The 18,290-nt window shown below is 43.7% G+C and overlaps 1 protein-coding gene across 4 annotated transcripts in view; it reads left to right on the top strand.

Annotated features, from left to right (window-relative positions):
* Positions 1-18,065, top strand: part of SLAIN2 (SLAIN motif family member 2) — a 76,315-nt gene extending 58,250 nt beyond the window's left edge. For 3 of the 4 annotated variants that reach the window (XM_053254032.1, XM_053254033.1, XM_053254034.1), the window contains 2 exons: positions 12,857-13,172; positions 15,115-18,065. In XM_053254032.1, the coding sequence (XP_053110007.1) occupies positions 12,857-13,172; positions 15,115-15,181 (383 nt within the window). In that variant the 3' untranslated portion in view covers positions 15,182-18,065. Of the gene's footprint in view, positions 1-10,615; positions 10,682-12,856; positions 13,173-15,114 lie in introns of those variants that run through there. The other variant, XR_008308207.1, reaches the window with a different exon arrangement.
* The last annotated feature ends 225 nt before the right edge of the window (positions 18,066-18,290 follow it).

The following is an 18,290-nucleotide window of genomic DNA, read 5'->3' as shown; positions in this document are numbered from 1 at the left end:
CAGCCCCCATAGTTCTTCCGTATACCATGGGGCCAGTTTTGAAGCAGGTCAAAGAGGACGTTTAGGAGCAATCATTTCTACTGCCCCAGTGAGTTTGCTGTTCCAATTCTCCACCAGGGCATCAACAGGATCACCAGCAGAGCCAACACGAAATCCCTCCAAGGCTTCTTGAAATCCTGTTGGATCCAATAACCTTCTCGGGGTGGATCATCCTAATAGGTCCCTCGCCCCTGCGGAGGTGGGAAGCGATTGTGAGTCCAACCTTAACCAGATGGTGATCCGTCCATGACAATGGGGAAATCACAGGATTCCCCCACCCACGGAACACCACCCTGATCAGAGTGAAAGACCAAATCAAGCTTGTGAACAGCAATGTGCGTTGGCCCCGAGACCACTTGGGATAGGCCCATAATCATCATGGCCGCTATGAACTCCTGAGCCGCCCCGGACAAATTGGTCCCAAAGTGAACATTGAAGTCCCCCAGCACCACAAGCCTGGGGGACTCCAACATGAAGTCCGAGACCAAGTCCATCAGCTCAGTTAGGGACTCTGTTGAGCAGCAGGGCGATCGGTACACCAGCAGAAATTCCAGTCTGTCCCTGGTCCCCAGACTTAAGTACACACATTCGATATGGTCCGACACTCTAACAGGGATCCTGGTAAGGGAAAGGTTATTCTTATAGACCACAGCCACTCCACCTCCCCGCCCATGGTCCCTCACCCGCTCCTCAACAGAGTAGCCTGGAGGAGACGATTGGCTCTTGACGTCAAGGGACGAAAACGAGTTACGTTCACAGATACAGTACATGTTGCGGCTACAGTACATGTTCTGGGACCTAGGAATACAGGTCAACTGGGAAAAATCCAACCTCACACCTGTGCCCGTCATGTCATACATTAGGGCTGTACTAAATGCTACCCTGCAAAGAGTGTTCCTTCCAGAAGATCGTTACCAGATCATTGCATCTCTGGTACAACAATTTCAAGAAAACCCGTCACAGCCAGATCATCAAGTGCAGCGCCTCTTGGGCCTAATGGCCTCTTGCAAGTCCATGGTTCAATACACCCATCTGAAGATGAGGAAGTTGCAGCTTTGGTTCCTCTCCTCCTTCAACCTGCTGAGAGACAGCCTGGTAAAATGCTTGCTGGTAGTCATTCCAGTCCTACGCTCGCTATCCTGGTGGACTCAGAGGGCCAACCTACTCAGAGGTATACCTTTTCAAGCTCAGGCTCCGTCAGTTTGGGTGACAACGGATACTTCCCTGAGAGGGTGGGGTGATCATTGCAATGCCACCACGACTCAAGGCCTCTGGACATGCTCTCAGAGCCAACTGCATATAAATTTTCTAGAACTTTTAGCAGTATTTCAATCAATGAAAGCCTTCCTTCCGATGTTATGGGGCCGAGTTATGCAGTTACAGCTGGACAACATGACGGCCATAGCCTATCTAAACAGACAAGGGGGGACAGTCTCCAGGTCTCTGTGTGCCCTGAGCCTTCAGATTTGGCATTGGTGCATCAGAAACAGCATTACGCCAATAGCCATCCACATCAGGGGCATGGACAACACACTGGTGGATGGCCTCAGCCGTTCATTCTCGACGGAAATCAGACACGAGTGGGAACTGAACAACACTTACTTGCACAAGATATTTTGACTCTGGGGTTACCAAGAGATCGACTTGTTTGCTACAGAACAGAACAAAAAATGCAAACTGTTCTGCTCCACAGCAGGCCACAAATCCTGGTCTTTGGGAGATCCCTTCCAACTGGACTGGTCGGGATGTTGGACTTACATGTTCCCCCCACTCTGCATCTTGTGAGCAGGGTTGTGGCGCGTCTGTTGTCAGGCCATGTGAAGGGCATCTTTATCACGCTGTGGTGGCTACACCAAGCATGGTTTCCACATTTACTCGAACACCCTTCAGAGACTTCTGAATCGTCCAGACCTCCTGATACAGGAAAACGGGCACCTTCTGCATCCAGAAGTACTCACCCTACAACTAACAGCGTGGAGGATCCACTCCTAAAACGAATCCTACTGAATCAACGTAAGCCATCTACAAGAGGAAACCATGCCAGCAAGTGGAAAAGATTTGCTGTATACACTTCTCGGCGTACTTTCCGTCCTAAGGAAGTCTCCATCTGGGACGTCTTGCTGTATATGACCTCTCTGAAGTCGGCCAAACTCTCAAACGTATCAATTAGGGTCCACTTGGCGGCACTATCATCTAGACACCCGGGATGGGATGGCAAGACAGTGTTCTCCCACCCTTCTTGCATAAGTTTATTGAAAGGCTTTTCTAACCTGTACCCCTCCCCCATCCTTAAACCACTTGGAACAGTGGAGTATCTCACTGGTTCTCTCGACCCTGACTGAGCCCCCGTTTGAGCCCATGCATTCCACGGCGTTGAAGCTGACATCCTTAAAGACTACCTTCTTGGTGGCTATCACCACTGCACGCATGGTGAGTGAACTTACGGCTCTCCGGATGGATGTCCCTTATGCCCGTTTCTACCCGGATAAGGTTCTCCTTTGGCCAGACATCACCTTTTTACCGAAGATTGTGTCTGACTTCCACATAAATCAGGATGTGGTGTTGCCCACTTTCTTCCAGTTGCCTACCACGCCGTTGGAAAAGGCTCTACATTCCTTGGATGTACGCAGAGCGCTTCTCTATTACCTCTCTAGGACCAAGACTTTCAGGTCATTGAAGCGACTATTCATCTCCTACAAGGGACCGAAGAAAGGACAGGCATTGTCTAGGCAGAGACTTTCACACTGGCTAGTGGAGATCATCCATCTGACCTACTCTCTACAGAAAGTTCAACCGCCAAAGACCATCAAGGCACATTCTACAAGGGCTTATGGCGCTTCAGCTGCTCACCTGTCTGGCCTATCCTGCAAAGACATTTGCAGGGCTGCTACTTGGTCTTCAGAGCAACCTTTTGTTAAGCACTATGCTATAGACTTGCAGTCTGCTGCGGAGGCGAATTTTGGGAGAGCTGTCCTCAAAAGGGTGTTACAATAACTCTACGGCTCCCTCCTCCTTTAGGAGCTAACTAAACACTCATTCTAATGGGTTCAACAGATCAGGATCCAGATAAACAGGTTGCTCACCTGTAACTGATGATCTGGTAGTGATCCATTGATATCCATTAGACCCTTCCGGACCTCCCCTCTGCAGTAGTATTTGCCATTCTGTAGTAGAACTTACCTGCTTACTCGACTGTTTCGGCGGTCTCCAAGGAACTGAGGAGCCCGCGCTTCCTCCCGCCTTAAATATTCACGTGGTCATGTGGGGCGGGGTGCAGGTGCCAAAGAGGAGCTGTAGAACTCGATACCGAGAGGCTTCCGCACAGGCGCAGAACCCATTCTAATGGATATCAACAGATCACTACCAGATCATCAGTTACAGGTGAGCAACCTGTTTTTCTTGCTCCTGTCTCCAAGCCAAAGAATGTTAAAGATACTCAATGCATTGCAAACCTGTGTGGAAAGGCGGTGTAAAAATTGAATGAATAAATAGCTTCTATACTGAGTGGAAATCTTGGTTAAGAATTTATATATTAAATACGATTTCTGGAAAGAACAGTTACCTGTAGGTGCAAAGGCTGGAGGTTAATCTCAATATTTCTATGAGTGTTTCTCCTAGTCTAGTCTAGTGAGTTCCCTGGGTTTGTCTTGGGGCCATAGCATGATTTTGATATTCTGTGACAAGGGTGAGTAGAAAGTAAATTGGGATCTATTGGTACATCTCTCAGTGACTTACAGTAGATCAGCAAGGCTTTCCAGTTCAACATCACAAATAGAGTGGGGGAAAGGTCTTCTACTATGGGTGCCATTGTGCTAATCGCTTTTCTCTCAGGCAGTCTTTGTGTTTCATGTCTGTAAAATATGAGTATTTATTAGTTGTTCTTCATGGTCTCTGTGCATTCACACTTGGGTTATGCATCTGCGCAGAGCCCTGGTCCAGAACCTTCCAAAGCTTGTCGAAAGAAAGTAAAAAGAATGGGAAATACCTCCCCCTAGAGGGTAATACACCTCCCTATCTCCGTCTTAGATCAACCACTGCTAGAGCAAGGTCTTTGGTATGTTTCTCTGACTTCACCTATTAAAAAAACCCCAGGCTGCTATTTCCGTATTATTATTTCACTAGATTCTCTTCCTAATAGCTTTCCTCAGTTGTTTCTGTCTGTTATTTATTACTTGTCTCTGTTGGCCCGTTGAATAAATTCTGTGTTAGAATCCCTGATCTGTAGTAATTCAGTTATAGACATCTATATGCAGGCCAGTGTATGGATCATGGGGTGCAGGAACGAACTGGTTACTGCACCTCTGCTGTGAGACACCATTTTTCATCTTCCTCCACCAGAAACATCCCTTCCCTATTGTGCACCTGGCTCTAGTCAGAGGACTTCGGGGCTCGGGTGAAAAACAAAGTAGATCCTGCAAGTCTGAAATCTGCCTGTTTCTGTTCTGATACTCAGAATTTTAATGGTGATTCTATAGCTCTTTTCATACCTTACCTTAAAAAGGGGGAGGTCATTTAAAAGGAGGGAAGGGTGATGTACCAGTGTTCATCCCATGAGTGTGCCGGCAAGCCCCACCCTGGTGCTGACACACAGCTTCACACCCCCACACTCACCCCTTTGCAGACAAAGGCTGTAAGTGTGTTCAGTGTGTGGATGAGGCTTCTGAGCGTGTCAGTGCTGGGGCAGGACTAGCCAGCAGCTCTCAAGACGCTACAGCATCCCTTTTTTTAGTAGTCTGGAAGGGCTTATGAGACATTCAAAATTGTTAAAGATTCTGAGGATTAAGCAGACCTATTTGATCATTCAAAAAGCATCAGCACAGTTAATTTACCTTCCTGTGGCTGATGCAGAATTTTATTTGGGTCTTTCTGTTGCCTTGCCCTCTGAAACCTGAGTACTTTATAATGATTAATGGATGGTGAACTTATTGCTAAGGTACTTCTGCTATATTAACAGGTGTTGTCCTAAAACAACAGCATCCTGGTATTACTTTGGGCGTATGCCACCTTCTGAAATACCTGGCATTGATTTTTTAATACTTTAAATTCCTTCTCATAGTACAGGAGGCCCTATTTATTTATGGGGGTTCCATTCTTGCTTATTTTAGCAGATAATGGAACTACGAATAAAGATACCTTAGCCCTATGGGGATTGGGGGGTTAGGTTCAGTGTTCCCTCTAAGGCATGTGCACATGCCTATGCTCACAAGTTTTTGGTTTTTTTGTCCACTCAGTTAATTTTAGATCCCACTCTGGTTGAATCAGGAAGACCCCATTCTGTCTCTCCACCCAAGCCCCATTTCGTTCTCCCCCCATTCAGCCCCATTTTGTCCTCCACCCAAGCCCCATTTCTCCCTGCCACTTCTCCCAGCGCCACCCAGCCTAGCCACTGCTTCTCCTTCCTGCTGCTTCACCTGGTGGCCAGCTGGCCTGGCCACCGCTTCTCATCCCCGCCGCTTTTCCCAGCGGCCAGGCCATCCTTCATTTTGGCTGGCAGGCAGGCCAGAGAGGGAGTGCACCACACTCTCTGCCTCCCGCCTCCCAGTTTTGCCTGCCCAGAGGGCCGAGCTATCCTTCATTTTAGCCGGCAGGTGGTCTGGAGAGGGAGTGTGCCACCCTCTCCACCACCTGCCCACTGGTTTCACTTGCCCACCCACCAGCCGGCCGTCTTCTTTTGCCCGGCAGGCCAGGCTATCTTTCCTTTTGGCTGGCAGGCGGGCCAGAGAGGGAGCGTGCCACCCTCTCCACCACCCACCCACTGGCCACTTTCTTTGCCTGGTGACAGCGACCATTCATCGCCGTTTTCCCCCCACTGGCTGGCCAGCTGCTGCCGCCACAATTTTCTTGTCTGTACCCATGGCTGTCTGGCAGCTCCTTGTAAACTTTCACGATAGCTGTCACACATGGGATTAGTCATGGATACTTCTTAGAGAATTAAATATATAGATTCTTAGAGAATTAAATATATAGATATAGATACTCAGCTCTTCAGCAGTGCCCCCCAAAGTTCCAAATCCTCTGAATTTTTGTTAGGGGGTGCAGAAAAGAGCCACAAAATGGCTCAGCACTACAAAATGGTGGCAGTAAATGACATCAATCATTTCTGGTCACTTAAGAACCACGGATAGGTGAAGAAAACCCTACTTTTTGCCCCACAAATAAAGAAACTGGGTCCCTGTGACCCAACCACAGATATGTGAAACCATGGGTATCAGGGCCATGGATAACAAGGGCCACCTATATTGACTTTGGCCAGGTTCAGACATAGTGTTAAAACCATGGTTAGCATTACTAGCATTACCTCAGCCTCACATGCTTCCCATTTTGCTTCACTGACATAGGGGAGGAAATTTGCAGCTTCTATTCACGGGTTAAAATGAACTCTGGTCTGACATTGTGTATGAATGTGGTGAATCCCAGTTTGTTATAACTGTATTATCCTTGATATGATCCCATTGTTTCCCAGTTTTGTGAATATATGTCTGAGCAAGTAGACTATTCGGGACTACTCTAAAGCTCCATTCGATGCTCTAGCTCCACCTCCTGCACAGACATGTCTGTTGGAAAAGGTAGTGGGAGTGCTGCTATCCTTAGTTCCTGTCCAACTGTTGCTGAGGTAGCTTCGGGAGGTTCTTTCTCCAGAATTTGATGGTTTGCCGCCTTGAGTCCCTTGAATAAGTGAGGAAAAAATTTCTTCTGTTTTTGGTCTGTAAATAGGGCATTTTTTGCTTCCATTGAGTGAAAAGAGAATTTTTAAGAAGTGCGGGAAGTGTCATTCGGTTCTCCCCGCCTCAGAAAGGCACTCGTTGTGCGTCCTTTGCTTGGGGGAAGAGCACAAAACCAACCTCTTTAAAAAATTTCAAAAATTCTCTAAACAAACAAGAAAAAAAAAGTTATAGTTTAGCATTGCACCCCAGCTCTTTGATGTCACCGAAAGAGACGCTGGCTAAGAAACCTCTTAAGGGATCAGGCATGACACCTTCGTCCTTCATTTCTTCTGTTCATCTTGACTATCATTGGATAGTGCCAAGAGTGCTGGACTTGGACCGGGGAGACCTGAGTTTAGATCTCCATTTAGCCATGATACTTGCTGGGCGACTCTGGGCCAGTCACTTCTCTCTCAGCCTAACCTACTTCACAGGGTTGTTCTGAGGAGAAACTCAAGTATGTAGTACACCACTCTGGGCTCTTTGGAGGAAGAGCAGGATATAAAATGTAAAAATAAACAAATTAAAATAAATGTTTCAAATCCCTGCCCTGCCCCCCCCCCAAACACACCCCTGCAAGGCAGTGGGTTATCGAGTTTATTTTTTAGGAATATTAAAGTGTTTAGATCAGGGTTTCTTAACCTTGGGCCCACAAATGTTGTTGGACTACAACTCCCAGAATCCCCAGACATGGCCTTTGTGGTTGGGGATTCTGGGAGTTGTAGTCCAACAACATCTGGGGGCCCAAGGTTAAGAAACCTTGGTTTAGATTATTTGGTGTCTAATAACCTTTCCTCATAATGAATCCCTATGAGGATTCATTATATGCCTTCATTTCTTCTTTTCATTTTGACTGTCATTTCAGTGCCAACTGTCAACTGCCATGTGTCAACTACACCTACACACACACACACACACACACACGTACTCAGTTTATTTTTTAGGAATTTTTGAAGTATTTCGATTCTTTGATGTCTTCATTACACACATAGGAAGCTGCCATATACTGAGTCAGACCATAGGTTCATCTAAGTCAGTATTGTCTACACAGATTGGCAGCGACTTCTCCAAGGTTGCAGGCAGGAATCTCTCTCAGCCCTGTCTTGGAGATGCCAGGGAGGGAACTTGGAACCTTCTGCTCTTCCCACAGCAGCTCCATCCCCAAAGGGGAATATCTTACAGTGCAAACACATCAAGTCTCCCATTCATATGCAACCAGGGTGGACCCTGCTTAGCTAAGGGGGCAAGTCATGCTTGCTACCACAAGACCAGTTCTCCTTCATTTCTACTGTTCATTTTGACCCCACTTCTTTGCGGGTGGGGGTGGGGAATTAGCGGCATCATTTGCCAACTACCCCCGCAAGCCACTGGGTACTCAGTTTATATTTTAGGAATTTTTGAGGTGTTTAGATTCTTTGGTGTGTAATAAATTCTCAAATGGAAATGAAGAGGTTTTCTCTGGAAGGATAGATATTTTATGGGGGAAAGCTTCAGTGGAGAATGGAATGAACTAGGCAGTCTGTTAATAATTACATCATGCTGGTCATGGTTTGGAGTTCAGACAAAGACATTCTTGTTTGAGCCACATGCTTCCTCTTGTAAAGACTTTTTTGTTACAGCAAAATTCACAGCTGTGTACAATAAGTGGGCAGTATGGTAACAACTATTGCATAAAGTCATCTTGGATGTGAAGCCATTTATTCATAGAATAGCTTGGGCTATCTGAATAGAAAGAACAAAGTGATAGAAACCTAAATTTTAATGGCCAAATGAACCTACAGAAATATCAAAAAGCAGGTTTTCATCTTGAATTTTATTGCATTCTTCAGCAAGCTAAAAGCTTCATCTTCTCTCAGTATAATGCTTGAACTACCTCCTTCATTTCATTACAGGTTCAAGAGCTTTTGAAACTAGGTTTTTAAACTAAGACATTTTTGTAGCTCATGGTATCTGTCTCTTCAAAATGGCTCGCTTTCTTATGAGTCTTTCTCACATATCCACTGTCTGCTCACCATAATCCTGTTTTACTCCATGATGCCACTGTGGAATATTTTCCCAAAAATATTCCAGGAAGAGTTGTCATCTGTGTCCTTCCTCAAGACCCTTTCTGCTTTGGTTGAAATAATCCTTTGGCAAAGGAAAATTAGCTTGAGGGTCAGAATAATAAAGTAAATTCATGCTTCTTTGTTATAGATGCAGTCAATGATATGATGTGTTAGCTAAGGTCAATGAGATTGACATGCTCAAACTCATTGCCTTGAGTACTATCCAAGACGGAAAGGTGGTATAGAAATTTGATAATAAATAAAACTCCAGGAAGTTCCAGTGCCTGTAGTATGTAGCTCACTTTCCTAGAATGTTGGGCCTGAGAGACCATATCCTGCAGCTGTACATCCTTGATCTCTTAATGGGGTGATGCATACAATTACAATTTTCTTCTTTGTTTTAATTGTCAAATATTACCTTTATATTGTTAAGTGCTTATGAGAGAACACCTAACCTACATATTTGCACAGTTCCAAATTCAGATGTGATTGTTGATATTTCTGACTAACTTTGGTTAAAAATTTCTGGAGTATATTACAAACTTTGTTAAATTTATATTATCCTATGAATAATATTAATGTCTTGTCTTCCTGCAGCCAGATCCCACCTTCAGACAATTAAGTAGCACATATTTGAAGAAATACCTCATACATTTATCAGTGTTCTCATATATGATGTGACACTTTAAAATTTCAGTCACTCTTGTTCTGTCATTAGGAATGTGCACGGACTGGCTGGCCTGGTTCAGTTTGAGTCCGGACCAGACTCGAACCTGACCGAGCCAGTTCGGTCTGGCACCCCCTCGAACCCCCTTCAGTCCGGTCCGGTGGGGTTCATGGACCTCTTTTTTAAAAAATAATATATTTTTTGTACCTTTACTCCCTTTGGGGGAGTTCCTTGAGGCGGCGGGGGTGTGTGTCTGTGGAGGTTTCCCCTCTCCCCACCAGCCTCAATGCAGCCCGAACCAGCCCGTTCGTCCGGCTCTTTGGCCCATTCGGGCCTTCTCCCTTGGTGCAGTGGCCATTTTGGACACCACCTCACCTGCGCAATTGGCCTCTGAGAGGCCTGGCATGACTCATTCTGTTTGACATCGAGCTGGTTTGCACGTCCGAAGCTGTCATATCTTCAGACTTATTTTATATACATACCATATGGCTATACAACAGCCAATTTCCATAGTTCTGACTGGTGACTGTGTTCTGAACTTCGTTTCAAAATATCATCCACATTTTCGGACAGTTCTGAAACTGTAAAGTAGCCACTAATGAAAATGGTTAGCTGTTGAAAATATCAAGCCAAGCTCGGTGCAAAACTACTTATCTATGACATTCATATTTTTAATGCCACACATCTGATTGCCAGTTTATTTCATTGAAGTGATTGTGAGCATATAACAGGCTAAACGGTGTTAACGGCAGCTGCTGCTTGGGGGGAGGGGAGGGAGCAGAGCCAGGGGTAACCATAGGTGGGGCTAATAGTAGGCAGGTCCAACCCAAAGTTAAAAAGAACTGAATCACCAGCACATGGTTTTCTCCCTCTGTAAAGTTGTTTCCTTGTCTCAGCCAAAATCTCCATCATTCACACCAAAACTTGGCCGCTGGCTGTTTAGTGCTAATTTAGTGCTTAATTCACCCCTTGGTTGGCTGTGAGTAAATGAATCCTGCCCTTAGAGTGGTCCATGGTGGGTGTCAGTGTGGAAAATAGCAATGCCCCCTGTCTCTCTCATGCCTCTTCTTCCCCTCAGTACTCCATCCCTCCTTCTAGCAGCATTGCCTCCATTCCCCTCCTCCTTGCAATCTCAGCCCTCTCCTCCTCACCCCATGCAGGACTAGGCTAAGAAGAACAACTTGTGGTGCAGCAGAAGGTTTTGCATCTTGAGCGCCTGTTTGCAGGTAGCACCTGCTTACTCTTGTTTCACACTGTTTGAAAATGTATTTGGCCACACACAGAGAGTCCACTAGTTTCCTTTTTTCTCACAAATATGCACATATAGTATTTCTTTTTAGACCTTTCTTATTTCTCCCTTTCTCACAATAGAAACATTTCTGGGCTATGTCCTTGGGCTCCAATCCTATGCACACAGCATTTACTTAGGGCGGTAAGCCCCAATGAATTTATTAAGGCTTTACTTGGAATAAACTCTATAGGATTGGCTGCAGTTCTATGCAATGTTTACTTGAGAGAATCCTTTCTCAGATTTGAAAATTAAGCCATATAAATCACAAACCTGTCCAAAGAACTTGCACTGTGTACCTCTCCTTTCAGTATTACTAACACTCACCCCAAAGAGAGTAACACACAAAATAACCAACCAACAGCAAACAAAAACTGGCATAAGGACTATAAAGTGGTGGATAAGGATGTGCACAGGTTCGGTGCTACAGGGAGGGGAATGGCAAGGGGGATCTTGCAAGGGGGGGAAAGAAGAGAGCAGGTCCTTACCTGCTTGCCGCCGCATTGCAGCTTCCTGCTGCAGCAGCAACATGTGTCCCAAGTACCTACGTGCAGCGGCAACACCCATGCAGACACCATGTGCATGCTGCTTTCACACGTGGGTACTTGAGATAAGCATTGCTGCAAAAACAGAAAGCTGCAATGTGGCAGCGAGCAGGTAAGGACCTGCTCTCCTTAAAACAACAACAACAACAACAAAAACCAACTACTCTTCCTGGTTGCCACTTCCCTCCCTTCAGTGCTGAACCTGTTTGTGCACATCCCTAGTGGTGGAGCTGCTTGACTATTTTGGATTGGCCTGGTTTCCAAGCTGTGCCTGTTAGGTTGCCCATGAGCAGAAGGCAGTAATCTACTTTAAAAAATAGAAACATATTTCTGTTTTAAAGATGCACACATTTCCAACAGGATAAATCCAATAGTAATTTAAGTTAAAATGCCTTGTTTTGTTGGGAAGCTATAATCCCCTCCCTCTCTTTCACCCTCAGGAGAGGTGAGAGTGTAATGGAAAGAGAAAAGAGTAGCATGAGGCTTTGCTGCAAGTTCTAAAGAAGGAAGGCTGCTTGCTTGTTAGTAAAAGAGGACTGCCAGACCACCATATCCCCCACTTTCCCCCTCTTTCTCTAGACCTCTGAAATTTGCCAAGGCTTGCTAGTGGTGTTTTAAAAAGGAAAAACTTCCCAGCAAATGCTGGAGAAATCCATGCCTCCTGAGAGCTAGGTTGGGGTACAGAGTGAGTGAGGAGAAAAGGGCTGGCTTCCCTCTGGTGAAAGAGAGGCTGGAAAAAGGTAGCCAGGGCTCCTACCTCTTCTGAACTCCATTTGCTTGCAGACAGTACTCCCATTTTGCACACAAATCTCCAGAGAGTCTGCTCAGCCTGCCTAGAAGGACCAAGTGAAATCAAATGACTGGGTTGGCCTTGTTTGCTGACTATAGGTCAGAACAGGTGCCTGTAAACTATTCTGACTTCTGATTGGTTAGGGGCTGGGCTAGCCTCTGCCCACCATGGGGTGGGGATAAAAGGCACATCCTGATTGGTGCTGAGGCACTAAATGTGCATTTTGGGTGATGACTAAATATGGTAATTACTTCATTTGGGAGCAAAGGATCCCACACAACACCCTAAGAGAAGAAATGGCTGTACTAAATTACTTCGTAAAACTGTTTTCTCCCTCTTGGGTGTTCAGTGGGATCCTCTGCCCCCAAATGAAGTAATCACCGTATTTAGTCACTACCCAGATTGCATATTTAGTACCTCAGCACCAATCAGGGTGTGCCCTTTCTTTCCCCACCCCCAAGGGGGGCAAGCAGTGAAAATGCAAAAGTAACATTCAAGCAAGAGAGACAGACACATAGAGGGACACGCAGAGGGAAAGACAGAGCGGAAGATACAGAACATTCGGTAAAAGAATGCGGGTCTGGAAAGGAGCGGTGGTGGGGGCACAATGCCCCTTCTGCCACAAATGAGGAGCCGCCTCTGAAGCTAAATACTACTTTCTCAAAAAATGTATTCACACCTCTGTGTTGTGTGCAGTGCCAACATAATTTCAGTTATGTTTTTAAGTTGTGTATTGTTACTCTGCCAATGAATGTGACTGTCTCATTTCATTTTCCAGTTCCTTCTCCCAGTAAATTCCGGTCCCCAGCAGCACCATCTCCTCTGGCTTTGAGACAGCCGGTAAAAGCATTTAGTAACCATGGACCTAGCTCAGCTGTTCCAGAAGCCACCCAGCTTCCTCACAGCAGTTCTTCACCAGGGCCTTTAGCAGCTCCCAGTTCAGTCTCTCCAAGCCCAGCCAGCAACGTCAACAGTGCTACGCTTACAAGACCTGCAGGGACAACAGGGCTGAGGAGTGGTTTGCCAAGACCTAGTGCCCCCTCCACAGGGGGCATACCAGTGCCTCGCAGCAAACTTGCACAGCCTGTTCGCAGGTGGGTCTGTCACTTTTCGTTTGAAGCAGTCTTTCAGGCTTGTGTGTGTTGACCTCTAGAATAGTATGCTGGCTTACTGACTTTCCCTGACTTAAAAACAAACCAACCATTCTTGGATCCAGGTTGAGGATGCATAAAACTGTCAAAGTGCCTCAAATTCTCCTTGAGTTTTAGAAAGCTATGTAAGCTACTGAAAGAAGAGCTGTTTCCCAGTTTACAGGCCTATTCTCTGTTCATGTTTCTGAGGGGTGCTGCTGAATAGGAAATGTTTACATTCTGTGTGTACACCTGGATTCTTGCAAAAACCTATTTTCAGTGCATCCTTTTAAAAACTTGGACTTTTGAGTGGCAAGTAATTTTTATGGAAGATGTCAAGACTTATTATCTGTTCATTGTTTTATATGTTTCAGGAAAGCTATAAATATGCTGTAACTGCTTGTTCCTAACAATAAACTACCACAAAATACATTTTACACCAGGTACCGGCTGTGAACTTATTTTCCTAGATGAAAAAGGTGGTTGTCTTCACCATTGCTGCTTATAGCAAATAATTATTAAGCTTTTTTCCATAGACAAATAGCTTTTTGAGCAGCCTGTTGGTGTCAGGATCTATTAAATATGATACAATAGCAAATCTTGCATTTTGCAGGATACCATTAAATGTGACTAAGAACAGAAATGCACAAAATGGCTTTTCATGGTGATTGGATTACAATCAAGACACAGGGAAATACCAAGGGAGCAACAGATTTGGATACAAGGCTTTTTGAAACAAACTATTGTGATTTATATAACAGAAGCACAGGGAAATGGTTGTATTTGGCAACCTTGGTAGCTCAAGGGATAAAGGAAGAGTCCCCTGCCCAACTGAGCAAAGAGGCCACTTCCAAAGTGGTGATTCTCTTATATTTAGCAGGTAGAGAGCAACTGGCCCTATCCAACCCCAGCACAACGTCCCTCCCATGGCTGTTGGTGTCTGCCTTGTGTTTCTTTTTCAATTGTGAGCCCTTTGGGGACAGGGAACTATCTTGTTAATGTATTTATTTTTCCATGTAAACCACTTTGAGAACTTTGGTTGAAGAGTGATATATAAATATTTGTAGTGGTTGTACTTCCCACGAATTAAATGAGATGGGGTGGGGAGTGAGAAAGTAAAGGCTCTAACATTTTGCAGTGGAATGTGAGTAAAAGGTGGCGGGGCGGGAGACAATAGTTACTCGTCCTTTCTGCTTTTTCGTACTCAGCACCAAGGGAGTATTTCCCACACTCGGGGAAGATTTCATGTTTGTCTCTACGGCAAAGCTAGGCAGTGGGCTGCTGGTGCAGCTCCCGAGGTTCTGCAGCTCTGCGTGAGTCCCAAGTCTAGCAAACAATGAGCACTGACTAAGGCTACAAAGAAGCCTTGCCTTTTTGGTCTCACTGAACATAACTGATTTTTGAGCAAAAGGGATTGCTGTTATAACTAAATAGATTGACGTGCAGCCAGGTTTACAGTGTACTTAATTACATTCACTGGACACAATTCACCAGAATCATCTCCTATGCCAGCCACATGCTTTTATGCAGATCCTGTTCATTTCTAGATAGCTTGCACAGAAGTTCCCAGTGGAATGCCTTTGTGGGAGGATGTGTTTCATTGTTAAGATTGGGCTTAAGAGAAGGGTTGGAGCAGTCCTTCTGATGCTTGCTTGCCTGAGTAAATTTTAAAAAATTACCTAAACAAGCAGACAGTGCTGAAAAGGACATATGAATTGTCTTGCTGATCAGGCCAAGGTCCACCTAATCCAGCATTTTGTTTCCAAGTGTTGCCAGCCAGATGCATCTGAAATACTAAAACTGGTTAAATGTCATATTTGTAAAATGTATTGTTATGCCTAGGTCTAAGGTAGAGTCATTCAGTGAAATAATTTTAATTCTCAGGATATATATTTTTTGATTTCAGATCATTGCCAGCTCCCAAAACCTATAGCAACGTGAAAGATGAGAGCTGGAAGGACGGCTGCTACTGAAGTGCAAAGCTATATGGCTCAGCAGGTACTCCTTCACCAGGCTTAACAGCAGATCGATATGCAGACTGATCAGATAGGACTCTGTGGGGTTTGTAAATCCCCCAACCTCTCTGTCCTTAATTAGCACAAGCTGGCAGAGATTATGAAACAGCACTTTAATGACATTAACATCAGATACTTAGTGATCACTCAAATCTTTTACATGAATCACTTTTCACCACTGGAGCTTTTTTTCTCCTGCTTCTTTAAAAAAGTTTTTTTTGTTATAACTGCTCACAGGGGTACAATGGCCAACATCAGGGCAAACACCTAACAAAATGCCAAAGAAATGTCCATCTTGAAAAGTAGTATGTAAAATAGTAAACAAAAATTTCCAAAACATCATATGTGACTTGATTTGATTTCAACCAAATGCAGTTTGGAGATACAGTATATAAACATTAACATATTAATCAAAGCAAGCAAAATTGGATTGCAAAGTGCTACTGTGGTGGTAGGATTGTGTTTTAAACAATTGTGGAAGATTTAGATGGAGAATTCCTTCGGTCGCAATAGAGCAGGAGTCTCACTAAGGAAGTAGTAGGGAAGCCATGTCACTGTTTTATCTTTTTTAAACAGCTTGGATGTCAACATATCTCCCAGACTTGGATGGGATAGGTTGAATCCTTTTACATTGACTTGACATATCTGGTTTTGTGCTATTTTATTTTAATTGCCAAAAGGGCTTAGTATCAGTTGTACAATCTTTCTAAACCGTGCAGTTCCTGGCTCAGGAAGATGGCCTTTGCTATTGTAGCCACATTTTTAACACACGGCTCACACTATTTTGAGAATTCTTTTTTTACTGCAAGTTTTCCTTGAAAAGGAAAGAGCAAGTATCCTTTAAGAAATCACACCACAGTGCTTACAGCCTGGAACTCAGCTGAACTTGCCTACAGTTAACATGAAGAAAAGACAACTATGCACTTGTAACCTAGAGGTTCTAAGGAAATGAGTTGTACTGTTGATACCAAATGATATATTCATCTGGATAATGTTTCATGGTATGAGGGAATTTTCTGTAACCCTTTAAAAAAATTGATTTCCTAAATTAATTTGTTTTTAATTGTTACTACTTCTGCTGAGGTTATTTGCCCATGTTCGTATTTTAACTATGTACCTTGCCTTATGCACCTGTATTTTACATTGTTGGTAAAAGTTAAAACAAAAACAAAAAACCCCACCCTGCCACGTATGTTTACAAGGTATTCAGTTTCTCTAGTGGCTGTCAGACTATCCAATACTTGTCATTGTTTTTCCCTGTACTTGTTGGCAGGGTATCCTACCCGGCAGAAAAACTGCTACTATTAACACCCAAAGTCCCCCACCCTTCTCTTTTGTTCTGCATTGGAAGAGTGAAGACAACAGGTTGGGAGCAGGTCAGTTGCTAAAAGAAAATGCTTTTATTAGGAGACAAGAGTGTAGTCTCAGTATGACAAACTAGTCATGAAACCTTTTGAAAGAATCCAACAGGCACTTCTGGACTGCATGGTAGGTTGCCTTTTAATCTCATTAATACCTGGCTCTTAAAACGTACTTCTAAAATCTTGCCATGAAGAGGATAATCTTGGAATTTCACAGCACTCAGATTTTTAGCTAGTCTTCACAGATTAGTGAACTAAAAGCCATGCAACTTTTACTTGAATTGGAAAGTGAACAAGACAGGATAGGACTGGATTTCAGCTCCAGCAATCCCATTGAGATTACTTGTGGGCCACCTTTTATTGACTTAGAGGGCTCCTTCCTATGTTTAGTCATGGGATTCCTATCTTGGGAATTTTTAGGGTATTGATTTCTAAAGACATAACATGGGATTAAGTTGTGCACAAATCAGGGCCAAGAAAGACTTGGGCCTGATGTGCCACTTTCTGGTTCTCAACATAATTGGTCTTAGAAGTATGCATATACAAAAATACATCTTTATACAATGAATTGATTTGCAAGTACAGTGTGGGAAGTAGCATTCCTTTAACTGTAAACATTTCCTCTGATTGTCACATCCACTTAGACCAAGATCTATGGATCTGGTGTGTCTTCCAAAATCTGTGTAGCCAATAACCTGTGAAGCAGGGATTATATCAGAGCTGTGTTGTATAGTTAATCTAACACATGCTGTTTAAAGTACTGAGCAGAAAACATGAGGTACTCGAATGTTTTAGATAAATCTTTTCAGCCTCATTTAAAAATTAGGCTCTAACAAAGCAATGTTACAGTCTTCAGAAGTGAAGAAACTATAATTTGTGTTTTTATTAGAACAGAATCTTACTTGATTTGATTTCACTCAAAAATTCAGATGTTGCCTTTTTAACCAAGCTGCATCACTGTATTTCATAAAATACTTTTAAAAATAAAGCTCAGCTATTTATTCATTTTGAAGATGTATTACATTTTGGAAACATCCTGCAACTACATCATAACAAACATCCAGTAAATACAAAATCCTGAAAGAAGAAAACTGCCAGTTTATTAAGGGAGACTGTTCATTACCCATTTATTTGATTACCAGGACATCCTAGGGCTTTCTGTGTTAAGAGATTTGGGTATATTGAAGAAGTGTGGAAACATGGATTTGATAAACTAGTGCCTATGATTTACTTAATTTATGTTTGATAATAGTAGTAAGGGTTTTATGAATGTGGATTATTTTTTGTGCCAACAGCTCAGAATTGTATGTATGTAGGCAGAAAAGAAAGGAGTTCTGCTTCCAAAGTTAATTTAATTTTTCCTCAGTGTTTGAATGTTTTTGTAAGTGTTAATAAAAGTGTAAAAGAAAAATATAAATATTCTTACCACAATGCTTTTTGACTCCTTTTTAAAAAAAATAAAATCCGTATGTGTACTTAAACCTTTGAAGTTTCTTGAGACAAATTCAAATACATCTACAGTTTTCAGAAGTGGGACACCCTCTTCAAGCATCAGTAGCTTAAGGGGAAACTAGGCATAACAGCAGCAAACCAGGCTTTTGAATGCAGGTCTGCCTCAATCACATATGAAGTGGGGGCTAGGAGATGCCATTTCAAAAGCAAAAGGTATGTACAGCTGAGGCAAGCTAAACCTTCTATCCTCAATG

Source organism: Hemicordylus capensis, chromosome 5 (genome assembly GCF_027244095.1).
Source record: "Hemicordylus capensis ecotype Gifberg chromosome 5, rHemCap1.1.pri, whole genome shotgun sequence".
NCBI lineage: Eukaryota > Metazoa > Chordata > Lepidosauria > Squamata > Cordylidae > Hemicordylus > Hemicordylus capensis.
The sequence above is the reverse complement of the archived record's forward strand: the minus strand, read 5'-3'. Positions and strand labels throughout refer to the sequence as shown.